This window comes from Bufo bufo, chromosome 7 (assembly GCF_905171765.1).
Source record: "Bufo bufo chromosome 7, aBufBuf1.1, whole genome shotgun sequence".
Taxonomy (NCBI): domain Eukaryota; kingdom Metazoa; phylum Chordata; class Amphibia; order Anura; family Bufonidae; genus Bufo; species Bufo bufo.
Window position 1 is genome coordinate 212,127,664 of NC_053395.1, and position 13,959 is coordinate 212,141,622.

General features: G+C 42.8%; 1 protein-coding gene across 1 annotated transcript in view; it reads left to right on the forward strand.

The window, feature by feature from the left end:
• LRP1B (LDL receptor related protein 1B) overlaps positions 1–13,959 on the forward strand; it is a 1,344,280-nt gene that overhangs the window by 673,812 nt on the left and 656,509 nt on the right. Inside the window, exons 20-21 of the mRNA XM_040441523.1 lie at positions 2,162–2,242; positions 2,666–2,833. Coding sequence (XP_040297457.1) covers positions 2,162–2,242; positions 2,666–2,833 — 249 coding nt within the window. The remainder of the gene's footprint in view (positions 1–2,161; positions 2,243–2,665; positions 2,834–13,959) is intronic.

The window sequence follows — 13,959 nt, forward strand, 5'->3', positions numbered from 1 at the left end:
CGTCTCACAAATGCTTTCAGTCACATCCAGATTGGCGGATCCGGCGGGCAGTTCTGACGACAGAACTGCTTGCCGGATCACACTGCCGCAAGTGTGAAAATAGCCTTATACTGTATGGAGCTCCTGACAAAGTATTATGCAAATCGACTTCGGATGAAGCAGCCAAAGTTGATTCGCTCAACTCTAAACAAAAAATAAATAAAAAATAATGTGTAAAACAAAAGCTGATGGACTTCAACCAAAGCTTCAAATGAGGTTCTCTCTTAAAAGGGTCATCCAGTATTTTTTTATAAATGGCTTGTCCTTATGTAGACCATCAATATCTGATCGGCAGGAGTCCAACACCTTTCCTGCTAATCAAATGATCTGCAGTAGCTCGAGCACGGGGCTGTCCATTCCCTGTCAATCATATACTTATGGCCTCATGCACACGGACGTTGTTTTGATCCGCATCCGAGCCGCTAGTTTTGGCGGCTCGGATGCAGACCCATTCACTTCAATGGGGCCGCAAAAGATGTGGACAGCACTCCGTGTGATGTCCGCATCCGTTGCTCCGTTCCATAGTCCGTGGTCCGCGCTTTGCCGACAAGAATGGGCAGTTATATTAAAGGCTGTCCGTGCCGTTCTGCAAATTGCGGAACGCACACGGATGCCATCCGTGTTTTGCAGATCCACGATTTGCGGACCGCAAAACACACAACGGTCGTGTGCATGATGCCTATGGCGTATAGACCAAGAATAATTAAATGCTGGATGACCCGTTTAAGGCCCTTGTGACCTTTTTGAACGGGAAGTAATCTTTCCGCAAATGAGAAATGAGACCGCAGAATAAAAACAATTGATAGAACAGATCTCTCACACAGGGAAAAATGTAGCAATGTTTAGCAAATCTCTCCCATATTTTCTCAAAACACGTAACTTATTAAGAAAAAAATTGAAAATTCTTACTAGTGTGGGTTTATTAATCAATCTGAATCCGCAGGTTTCTATTCAAAACCTAATGCTATAATCTTGAGTATCTCACCCACTTCAGAATGTAGACGTAAATCTGGAGGTGAGAAAAATAAATCGAAGAATGCAATGGTTATGTCACCACATAGACTAAAGATAGCAACCTTAACCTTTCAGATAACACCCACATGAAGAAATGTGTAAGGAACAAAATTACGATGTTCGTAAACTACGATGTCGCATAAAATGAGTTATGTAAAAATATGGATCATTGTGCAGATGAGAGATGCACAAATGCAAAAATAATGTTAAAACTAAAGAGATTTTTCCTTGTGCAGCTCTATCTATCTATCTATCTATCTATCTATCTATCTATCTATCTCATATCTATATATCTATTATCTATCTATTATCTATCTATCTATCTATCTATCTATCTATCTATCTATCTATCTATCTATCTAACTATCTATTATCTATCTATCTATCTATCTATTATCTATCTATATATCTATCTATCTCATATCTATCTATCTCATATCTATCTATCTATCTCTCTATCTCATATCTATCTGCTATGACAGTGGTCCGTGCCCTCCACTGCTCTTCTACTGCTAGTGGGCATGGTCGTCGCCTAGCTCACCCACTCCATAGTCCTGTTGGCATCCCATTCTCCCTCTCGGCAGTCCCCGCCACTGGAGTAACAATGCTGTTTCCACCCAGGCTCAGACCTGCTCCCTGCCGGCAATGGCTCTCTGTGACCATAAGGAGCTGGCATACACTATCTCCAGCTCTTAAAGAGCCAGCACCTGCACCCTAATCTTCCCCAGGCTGAGCAATAGTGTCTGGTTAGATAATTAGATAGATAGATAGATTATAGATAGATATGAGATAGATAGATAGATAGATAGATAGATAGATAGATAGATAGATAGATAGATATGAGATAGATAGATAGATAGATTATAGATAGACCATAGCCTGAGTTAACAGTGACAACGTACGTGGGAGATAAAATGATGTCCATATTGGTTGTCAGACAGTTTTCACAGAAACAAAATACATTTACAGAAAAGTATGAAGTAAAGATTTATATTTAGTGGTGATTCATTTCCCATCGTGGGACAAATTGCTGTCATTATTTTTGAGAAAATATCAGATATACATATATATATATACTGTATATATTATATATATATTTTTTTTACAGAGCTTCAGACTTGTGATCCTGTGACTCAGTTTGTTTGTGGAAATGGTCGATGTGTTAGTCACAAATGGCTCTGTGACTCAGGCAAGTCTTTATTTGTTTTGTATCCAAATATCTATCTATCTATCTATTATCTATCTATCTATCTATCTATCTATATCTATTATCTATCTATCTATCTATCTATTATCTATCTATCTATCTATCTCTCAACTATCATACATCTATCTATTATCTACAGTATCTATCTATCTATTATCTATTATCTATCTATCTATCTATCTATCTATCTATCTATCTATCTATCTATCTATCTATCTATGTCTATCTATTATCTATCTATTATCTATCTATCTCTCTATCTATCTATCTATCTATCTATCATATATCGATCTCTCTATCTACCTATTTCATTGCTGTAATCTATCTATTATCTGTTGATATATCTATTTATTTTCCATGTGCATGAATATTGTTGAATAAATGAATAATCCTGCTTGGCTTCAGATGATGACTGCGGGGATGGAAGTGATGAACAGGGATGCTCAGTCTCGTGCTCAGACAAGCAGTTCAGATGTTCTAGTGACCGCTGTATTCCAGGGCACTGGGTTTGTGATGGGGACAATGACTGTGAAGATTCCAGTGATGAGTCTCACCCCAACTGCTCCAAAGCAGGTTTGTTCCATCAGACAATACTAATGTTCTGCTCTTTCTGTGTTTACTTTAGTAAGTAGATGGTTACCACAGCGTGTCACCGGCTAGACCGCCTGCAGGGCCGCCTCACAGCAAAGGCACCCACTGTGCTCTGATCTATGCTGTTTTATCTATCTCTTTTTGATACATGTGGGAAACTATAGTTTAGGAAATACAATATTCCTTCAAACAAGCTGGATGTATGAAGAGCTCCCCTGTTCTATTCTGTTGCTATTATTCATTTCATCTGATTTAGTTTAGAGATCTTAGTCCCTATCATGCTTCTTCCACATGAGGATCTCATCTCACTAACATAGTGCCATGAGTAGACAGGTCACTTCTTCCCACAAAATCAACACACTCTCCTTCTGCTGCTATTGTTCTTTTCAAATAATTAACTCAGGCTATTAATCTGTACCGAGATTGTATTTTCCCAATACACATGCAAGGCTAACCTCAGTATTATCATCATAGAAACATCACTGACTCCAGCAGAATCAGCCAAGTAACTGCAGCTTTCTCTAGTGGTATAAGCTTATTATCTACTGGTTACTAGCTCTACCTTTTGTTATTAAAGTAATCTGAATCTATAGGTCACTGCATTCTACAAGATCAGATTACTCCTCTCCTTCTGCTGCTATCATTCTTATGATTGGATTAACTGTGATTTTTTTTTTTTTTTTTTACATTTGTACTTCCAAATTAGACAGCGTTTGTCATTACTTTGTGTCGCTCTGCATCTAATATAATCATGGGATAGGTCACTGCCTCCCACAAGACCAGGACACTCCACCCCTGCTGCTGTTAGTCATATGACTGGGTGATTTTATAGAAAATTCATCTGTACCTGCAGCAAGACACTGTGTTTCAGGAATTTCAGCGGAAGACAGAGGAAGAATGAAAAAAAGCGGATGGAAGTTAGGCTTGTATTAGACAGGCAGATAATCCTTAATATCATCGCTAACAAGCGTTTGTATGAACGCTCATTAGCGATGATCTGGCAGTGTAATACTGCTGCTGATTACCCAATGAATGCACAAATACTCGTTTATCGGGTATTTGGAATCTTGCAGGTTTAAAAATCATTGTTTGGTGATGGCAGATTGTGCTGTGTAATCACAATCTGCTGCAGGCAGTGATTCAGTATGGGGACGAACGATGGCCTTTACGATCGCTCCTCCCCATACTCCCCATGCATGTAATAGCAGAGGTCTCATCCGTTGACGAGCAGGCGATTGCCGGGAAGGAACATTTCCTTCCAGTCAATTGCCTAGATGGTCTGCAGGTGTAATATAAGCCTTAGTTAGGAAGATAATTAGGTAGGAGAGTGGAATGGAAGAAAGGTGGAGAATATCAATAAGAAGGCAGGAGGGGGAAGAAAGGAAGGAAGAGAGAGACTTAAGAGAAAGACGATGAGGACTGGGAGGAAAGAAGAAAGAAAGGAAGAAGGGAGTGAAATAGGAAGGAAATATGGATAGAAAAGCAGAAAGGGGAAAGAAGGAAGGAAGGAAGGTGGGACAGAACTAATGAATGAAGAAATAGAAGAAAGAAGGAAGGAAGAATGACTAGATGTGTAAATAGAAAGCAAGAAAAGAAGAGGGGATGGAAGGAAGTTGGGAACAACGGAAGGGAAGGGAAGGAAGGACAGAAATAAGAAGGAAGGATGATTGATGAGAGGATGATTAATGAGAAATATCAATATTTTGATTAATTGCAATAATATTTAATTATAGGCATGTCCAAAAGCTACTGACTTTGTATGTTGCTTCTTTTTTGTTGACTGCCTTGTTGGGTTTTAGCTCTGTACTATTGGTATACAACTGTGGTCAGTGGCTAGCTGCATTGTGTTAGGGAAATCTGAGGCACTTTGCCTCCCTCATTCCTTTTTCCTAAAGTCAGTTAAATGCTAAAGTACAAGGGGAATGTACATCAATTAGAATGACTCTGGAGGTCTCATATAAACATATTGTATTTACTTAAAACGCTTGTAAAGGCAGAGAACCATATTATTCTAATAATCTACTGAAATCTCATTCATCAAGTGTGTAGTATTTATATCCTCTGCTCCATTGTAAAAAATGAATTATTTGCGGGCCATATAAAATAGTTGAACAGTTGACAGCATTCTAGAGCAATGTGTATGCAGACTCAAAATATTCTCTAGGACTAGGACACATAAAATTTTAGAGGACCTAGTTTTCTGGATAACATCATTATATCCCCATATATTGGATGTAATATCCCACATTAACAGTGTTTATAACATCATAAAGTACTATTGAAAGAAATCGCTTTTTATGATCTTCTGTAAATCCATCTCTTTTTATTATGCAGTGTTTGATGTAGATCAAGAAGCCAAAATCTACAGTCATTTTTATTGATTTGTGTCACTTACAATGTATATTTATATCAAATGTAGCTGCATAGTTAGGGTAGCGTGACATATATTGCAGAAGTAATTTTAATACACTTCTTACAACCGAACTCATTAGCACATTCACCTTCTTACAACTTAATACCTAAGCACATTCACATTGTTATATAGTCATAGTTTGTAAGGCTGAAAATATACATCCGTCCATCCAGTTCAACCTTTAATTCTGCAAGTAGATTCAAAGGAAGGCAAAAAAAAAAAAAAAAAACATCAGGTGGAAGACAATTTTCCTTATTTTAGAGGGGAATTTCTTTCTGACTCCAATTCTTACAATTCAACTTAGCACATTCACTGTCTTACAACCCAACCACTTAGCACATTCATATTACAACCAGACCCCTAAAAACATTTGAGTTCTTAAAACCCAATCCCTAAGCACATTCACCTTCTTACAAACCAACTCCTTAGCACATTCATCTTCTTACTACCCAACCACCAAGAATATTCACCTTCTTACAACCCATTCCCTAAGCATATTCACCTTGTAACAACTCAAACCCCCTAGCAAAGTCATCCTCTTAAAACCCAACCTCTTAGCACATTCATCTTCTTACAACCCAATCCCTAAACACTTCATCTTTTACAACCCAATCCCTAAGCACATTCACCTTCTTAAAACCGGTCCCCTAAGAAAATGTACTTTCTTATAACCCAACCTCTAAGCACATTCATCTTCTTAAAATCCATCCCCTAAGCATATTTACCTTCTTACCACTCATCCCCTTGGGACAGTCATGCTCTTACAACCCAACCGCTTTGCACATTCATCTTCTTACAACTCAATCCCTAAACACTTTCATCTTTTTACAACTCAACCCTTTAGCACATTCACCTTCTTACAACCCAACCACTTAGAACACTCATCCTTTTACAACCCAACCCCTTAGTAAATTTACCTTATTAAAACTCAACCCCTTAGCACATTCAACATCTTACAATTATACCCTTTAACATACTCACTAGATGAGTGAAGTTCTCAAAAATTCGATTCGGTCGGTTTGCCGAATCTTCTGAAACAATCTGGTTCGATCCAAATGTATTTATGGTGAATCGTGTTAAAAAAAAGGCTATTTCCTGGCTGCAGAGAGCCTTTATAGATGTGTAGAACACTGTGCCTTGCAGTAACACGCATAGGGAGTCTGCTGTGGTAGTGAAACAATACTGTGATTCAGTATGACATGTAGATGACAGGCATCGCTCTTAGAATCACTGCACACTTCACTTATTTGGACAGTTACGGGGCCAAAACTGACCAAATAACTCAAGTGTGACCTTACAGGTCAATGTTAGCGTCAGGTATAAAGAACCGTGTAGAGGCCCAAGATCCTACTATAGCGTAAATCCACACAGATTTCTACAGAACCTGTTTTATTAAGCGCTTATACAAGTAGAGCCCCCCCGACAAAGTGGAGTGGGTGTCAGCAGTAAGTTTGTGTTGACGTCACTGATTATTTTGCCATTCCTCTGATCCATCAGAACAATAACCCCGAAAAAACAGATCCTGTCTGTAGAGCATCCACCTTCACTTGGTCAGCATTTGGTCAGTAATCCATCAGTATTGCTAAAGCCCAAAAAAACTAGGAATGGATCCAAAACAGAGATGACACATGAATGGAATAAATGCATCTCATTTTTCCTTCCTTCTGACAGATCAGAAGAAAGGTCAAATAAATGATGATGTCAGCCAGGCCGAAAGGCAAAATAGTAGCCCAATCATGAAGTGGGGAGGGTGGGAATAGCATTAGAAGTCCACAGAGTGGACCTATGACATATTGGTGAGGTGAAAGCAGCATGAGGAGGCTGCAGAGTGGCCCAATGACAGAGTCTGGAGGTGGCAGCAGCATGAGGAGGAGGCCAGAGAGTGGCACAATGACTGTTTGGAGGTGGAAGCAGTATCAGGAGGCCACAGAGTGGCACAATGACAGAGTGTGTAGGTGGTGGCAGCAGCAGCATCAGTAGGAGGCTGCAGAGTGGCACAATGACTGTGGACGTGGCTGCAGCAGCATCAAGAGACTACAGAGTGGCAAAATGACAGAGCGTGGAGGTGGCGGCATCAGCATCAAGAGGAAGCCACAGAGTGGCACAATGACAGAGTGTGGAGGTGACAGCAGCATCAGGAGGAGGAAACTGGGTGGCACAATGGCAGAGTGTGGAGGTGGCAGCAGAATCAGAAGGCCACAGAATGGCACATGACAGAGTGTGGGGGAGGCAGCAGCAGCATCAGCAGCATCAGGAGGAGGCCAAAGGGTGGCACAATGACACTGTGGAGGTGGCAGCCGCATCAGGAGGCCACAGAGAGGCATAATGACAGAGTGTGGAGGTGGCAGCAGAAGCTGCATCAGGAGGAGGTCAAAGGGTGGCACAATGACATTGTGGAGGTGCTTGCAGCATCTGGAGGCCATAGAGTGGCACAATGACAGAGTGTGGAGGTGGTGGCAGCAGCATCATCAGGAGGAGGCCACAGGGTGGCACAATGACAGTGTGGAGGTGGCAGCAGCATCAGGAAACCACAGAGTGGCACAATGACAGGTGGGTGGCAATAACAGCACCAGCTGAAAATGGTGGGTGAAAGAAGGAGCACTTGCCATCAGATGTGTGGCAACAGGCGGATAGCAGCATCAGAATAGTAGCTGAGGCAAGTAGCCAGAAGAAACCGGTCTCTTTTGTCAAAGTGTTGGTTGGGCACCATGGATGATCTAGTCTGATACAGCAGGCATTGGTGGGTGGAAATCCTGGCTGATCCACGCCTGATTCATCTTGACAACGGTCAGTCCCTGCACATTTTAGGTGGACAGGCGAGTTCTTCTTGGGGTAACTATGCCCCCCGCCGCACTAAACTCTGCCAATTGAGGCCACAAATCCAGTGTGGCTGCCCAGTAGTCCAGCAGATCTTCAATTTTGGGTGGTTCAGGTCCTGCTCCAGGTCTAGCTGCTGCTGCTGGTGAGTAGTTTATTCACTAGGTGGGTGAAGAAAGTGGTTCATCAGCGACTCTAGACTCAAGTTGCTGCTGTTGGAGCTGGGACTTCTCCTACCCACCCACCCACCCTGCCACAGCAGCCATGGCAGAGGAACGTGAGCACAGAGGGCTCCCCCAGTCAGACCTGCGAGAGGATGAACAATGGCGCAGATAGGCAGCAGCCAACTAAATACATAGGATGTCTCTATAGTAGTTCACTTTATCCTCCCTCTCAGCGGTTGTAAAAAAGGCCCCCATTTTCGACCAGTAGCGAGGGTCCAACAAGGTGGAGAGCCAGAAGTCATCCCTCTGCCGAATGGTGACAATTTGGCTATCACTACGCAAGCAGGTGAGCATGCATTGGGCCATTTGTGCAATTGACTCAGAGGGACTCCATGCCTCCATCTCCACTGCATACTGCCAGGGTGTGTCTGGGTCCTCTGCATTGTCTTCCTCATCGCCCTCTAGCTCCTCTGGCTGCTCCTGCTCCTCCACTCCTGTCACCTGTGTAGAAAAACCACCCATTTCATGACACATTGCTTGTGCTCCAATATCCTCCTCCTCCAGTTCACCTCCCACAGGGCTCATGTGGCCGTGAGATCTAGGCGCCACGTCTCCAGTCCCTTGACCAGCCAGATTTACTAGCATCTGTTCCAGGACATGAAGCAGTGGAATGATGTTGTTCATCTCGTAGTCCTGGCGACTGACAAAAAACGTGGCCTTCTCAAAGGGCCTGAGCAAACGGCAGGTGTCACGCATGAGCTGACATCGAAGTTACTCAGGGGAGTACTCTTGTCCACTTGGATCATAAAGAAATCGTTTATGGCGTTTCTCTGTTCGTATAGTCGGTCCAACATATGGAGAGTGGAATTCCAATGGGTGGAAACGTCAGCTTATGTTGTGGGATGCCGTTCTGCTGCTGCAGCTCAAAGTGGTTGTGCTTAGCGGTGTACGAGTGGCTGAAGTAGATGCAAAGTTTCCTGGCCATTTTTAGGATGTCTTGCAAATGGGTGGAAGACTTCTGGAAACGCTTGACAACCAGATTGAACACGTGTGCCATGCAGGGCGCATGGCTCAGCCCTCCTTGATGCAGCACCGACACCATGTTCTTCCTGTTGTCGCTCACCATGGTTCCGATTTTGAGTTATCGTGGAGAAAGCCAGAATTAGATTTCTTGATGAAGGACACAGAGCAGTTTTTTCCCCTGTGTGACTCCGTTCGCCCAGGCAAACGAGGTACAGAACAGCGTGACACCGCTGTGCCCTGCAGATGTGGTATGCTGGAGGGGCACGGTCAATTGTCCATGCACTGGAGGCTAAGGACATGGTGAAGGATGAGGAGGAAGAGGCAGACATTGTTGCAGGACCAACGACGTGAGAACGTGGAGGCAGAAGCAGCGTCACCTGGCCAAGTTGCTGTTGTGGCTGTGCAGGAACCACATTCACCCAGTGGGCCATGAAGGAAATGTATTGTCCCTGACTGTAGTTATAGCTCCACCGTGCACTTTGGCAGACACCGACAGGCTCAAGAACTGGCCCACCTTCTTTTCTACATGTGTGTGCAGGGCTGGTACTGCCTTTTTGGCAAAGAAATGACAGCTTGGGACTCTCCACCTTGGCTCGGCACAAGCCATCAGTTCTCTAAAAGGTGCAGAGTCCACCACTTGGAAAAGGAGGGACTGCAGCACCAGCAATTTGGCCAGGAGCACATTCAACTTCTGTGCCGTTGGATGAGTGCACGCATACTGTTGTCTCTTGGCAATCGCTTCGGTGATCGATTGCTGGCGGAATGACTGACGAGGAGTAGGAGGAGGAGCAGGAGCATCAGGACCAGCAGATGATGGAAAGGACAGATAGATCCCTTCGGCTGAGGTCATGGAGCATTGACTGCCTGAAATCGGGTGCGTGCCACTGGGTGATGCAGCAGATCCAGCCGCAGGCTGGACCACCACATCGGAGCCACGGTTCTCTCAGAACACTTTATGGTGACGCTGCATATGTTGACTCAGGGCTGTGGTGCCAACAAATGCACCTTGGCCACGCTTTACCTTCTGCCCACAGATTCTACAAATTGCCATGTTCACCTCCTCCGGCGGCTTAACAAAAAATTGCCACACCGCCATGTAGGTGATTTTACCCCCAACACTCTGCACTGACTGACTGATACCGCCGCTGCTTTTGTGAACTCCTGCACCACTACTTTCCGGGCCACCCCGGTCACGTTTGTCTCCTGACCTCCCACTGCTGCCACCCTGCTAACTCCCGGCCATGCTAGCAACTTGCTGGCTCCACTGATACCTCACGGGCAAGCTGACACCCTCTTCTCCCGATGATGATGAAGCCCCTAATTCACCTGGCTCCCATTTGCAATCAGCTACATCGTCATCATTGAGTAGTGTCTGCACATCACTAATGTCCTCAACGGTCTCTGGGTTAGGAGCCTCACCGCTCGCAACACTAGCTCCCACGCCACTCTCCTCATCACTACTTGCCCACCTACCGGAGGAAGTGGCGGATGTCTCCTCCACATATTGGCTGAGCATTATCTGCTGACTGTCCTCTAGTAGCTCATCCTTGCTCTATAGTGGAGCAGAGCCCACAGCATATAGTACTTCTCTGGCTGAGGGAACAGAAAAGGACAAAGGCAGGTTGAGGACATGTGAGGGCACAGGGCTTGCTCCCGGGCCATGCCAACTAAGGGTTTTGTCTGACGAACTCACCGACTCCTGGGTGGGGGTTTCTGATGTCACTTGGGACGAAGTGGATGATCGAGTCAACAATTCAAGAACCGCTAGGTTGCTGGGCAAGGCACGACCGCTAGATGACACTGGGAGCTCAGGCCTCTCGCTGCGACTCCTGCCACGTCCCGTTACTCTGCTACGACCTGTGCCAGAAACATTTAGGCCTCTGCCACTCCCCTGTGCAGGGCCTGGCACTTCTCTGTCTCTGTTAGATCAAATAAATGAATAAAAAGGAAATTAAAAGACCCCCAAAAATTCTGTACTTTTCTCACTTCACCACACAACGGGTAATATATTTTTTTTACTAATACAAGGCTTTAGAATATATAAGTGCACCGCTGAACGGCAAATAGGCCCTTACTTTTTTCCACTTAAACACAAATATATATTTTTTTGCCACTAATACACGCCAAAATGGGCTGTAATTTTCTCACTTCACCACACAACGTCAAATACTTTTTTTTGTGTCACTAATACATGCCAAAAAACGCTTTAGAACATTGCACTAATACATGCCAAAGAAGGCTTTTGAACATATAATTGCACCGCTGAATGGCAAACAGGCCCTTACTTTTTTCCACTTATACATGCCACACGCTGAACGGCAAATATATACTTTTTTGCCACTAATACACGCCAAAAAGGGGTGTAATTTTCTCACTTCAACACACAATGGCAAATACTTTTTTTTGTGCCACTAATACATGCCAAGAAGGGTTTTAGAACATGTAACTGCACCGCTGAACGGCAAATATATATATATTTTTGCCACTAATACACGCCAAAAAGGGGTGTAATTTTCTCACTTCACCACACAACAGTAGATACTATTTTTGTGCCTCTAATACATGCCAAAAAGGGCTTTAGAGCATATAACTACACCGCTGAATGGCAAATAATATATATTTTTTTGCCACTAATACACCCAAAAAAAGGCTTTAGAACATATAACTGCACCGCTGAACGGCAAATAATATATCTTTTTTTGCCACTAATACACGCCAAAAATTTCTGTAATTTTCTCACTACACCACATAACGTCTAATAAGCCCTTTTTTCCCCCACTAATACAAGCCAAAAATTGCTTTAGAACATATAACTGAATCGCACAAGGGCAAACAAGACATAAATATATTTCCCTGTAATAAACCCTGTTAATGGCTATATCAAACAACACTTGCACCCCAATAAGAAGAACGGGTTGCTGGAATTACAGAGCTGTATAATGGGAATTTCGATCCGCAGTCAGTGTAGCAAGGTGTAATAGGATTGTTCCTATTACCCAGGCTGTAACCTCCCCTACTGAACCCTATTCTGCTTCAATACTGTGGAATGATTCCTCCCTATCCTTTCCCTGAACTTCTATACTATAAAGTTTTAAAGTCTTTCCTAGCACTGTCCCTAGCGCCTGCTGACGGCTATTTATAGGGCTGTGACATCACAGGGCTGGCTGGCTTCTGATTGGCTGCATGCATGGCATTGTGGGTGATCCCTCGTTCCTTGCTCCATGTCCTAACATGTGCAGCAGCCATTTTAGGAAAAAATTTGATTCATTACCACAAAACATGAGGAAAATTTGGATTCGGTGCTAATCAAATTTTTCCTGAAATTCAGATCGAATTCCACTTCCTCAACTTTGATTCGCTCATCTCTAACAGTCACCTTTTTACAACCCAAACCCTTAGCATATTCACCTTTTTACTACCACATACTTTAGCATATTCAACACTTCTTAGTACACTTAGTTGTGCAAACGCGTTTCATGCCTAGTGTCTACCATATACGTGTACATCTACAGATGAGGTTAAAGAAAGTTATATTTACTTGTAACATAGGTAGGAAGAGGGCTAATGGTGCATTTTTCCTAATATTGAATGCAAGGGTGCCAGCAAGTCAGGCTGTCTTGATAAGGGCTGGAAACAATATATTTTAATCTTGGTGAAGGAGAACATATTGATTACTGTGATGCACCACTTTACCCATGCTGGATGGGCTTGTTTGTGTCTATTCCATTCCAATACCAGGAAGCCTGCAATGGTTGCACAAGGGGTGTAAACTGGAAAAATAAATTAGAGTTACACTGAGATTGATTTGGTCAACAAGACCAGTTTCTTTTTTAATGCACAAAGGGCATTGTGTGGGGAATAGAGAGAGAATGCATATAATGAAGACCGATTCAATAGACTTCCCTCTTTTCCATTTCAAGACATTATCATTAGTCAAGATCACACATGAGAAGCATGTTTCAGTTGTCATAAAACATGATGTCATGAAATATTATTCCATATAGAAATGCCCAGAAGTGGACATGAGCTGCCAGGACTAATTCTGATATTTGATTATGAGAAAGGATGATAGTCGAAAAGGGGTAAAATTGGAGAATGCGAAGGATTACTATGTACTGTATGTTGAGTATCTACTTACCGTCATAGCACTCCAGCAGGGCCCATGTTTATCATAGCTCCCATCCTTCTCACTGTTGTCCTGACACTTTGAGGAAAAGCCTTGTGAAGAGCTTATCTTAGGACTATTTCCTTTTCTATTACACCAGCTGCTGCTATATGTCAAGGTCGTACCTGGCACTTTAGCTCTACTTGCATCTGATAAACATTACATTCTGCTGTCTCTCTGTTATGTCGGAGGCCTAGTAACTGCTGCTGTTCTTCTGTAAATGAGTATCATATGTTTTTTTTTTTTTTTTACCATCACATTCATACATCAGAGACCATTTGTTACTGTGAGATGCATCTAGCAACAGTTGGATGGAAAAAATAAAATAAAATTCTAAAAGAAAAATAAATACATAAATTCACCAACCATAACAAATGGAAACAAATCCTAAAATATATGATTTTAAGCTGATTATAACCGGGTGTATGCATCATTTTTCTTACCCATTGTGTTAAAGGATTTTTTCATTAAAAAAAATAAAAAAAATTGATGACATATCCTCAGGATAGATCCTAAGTATTGAATT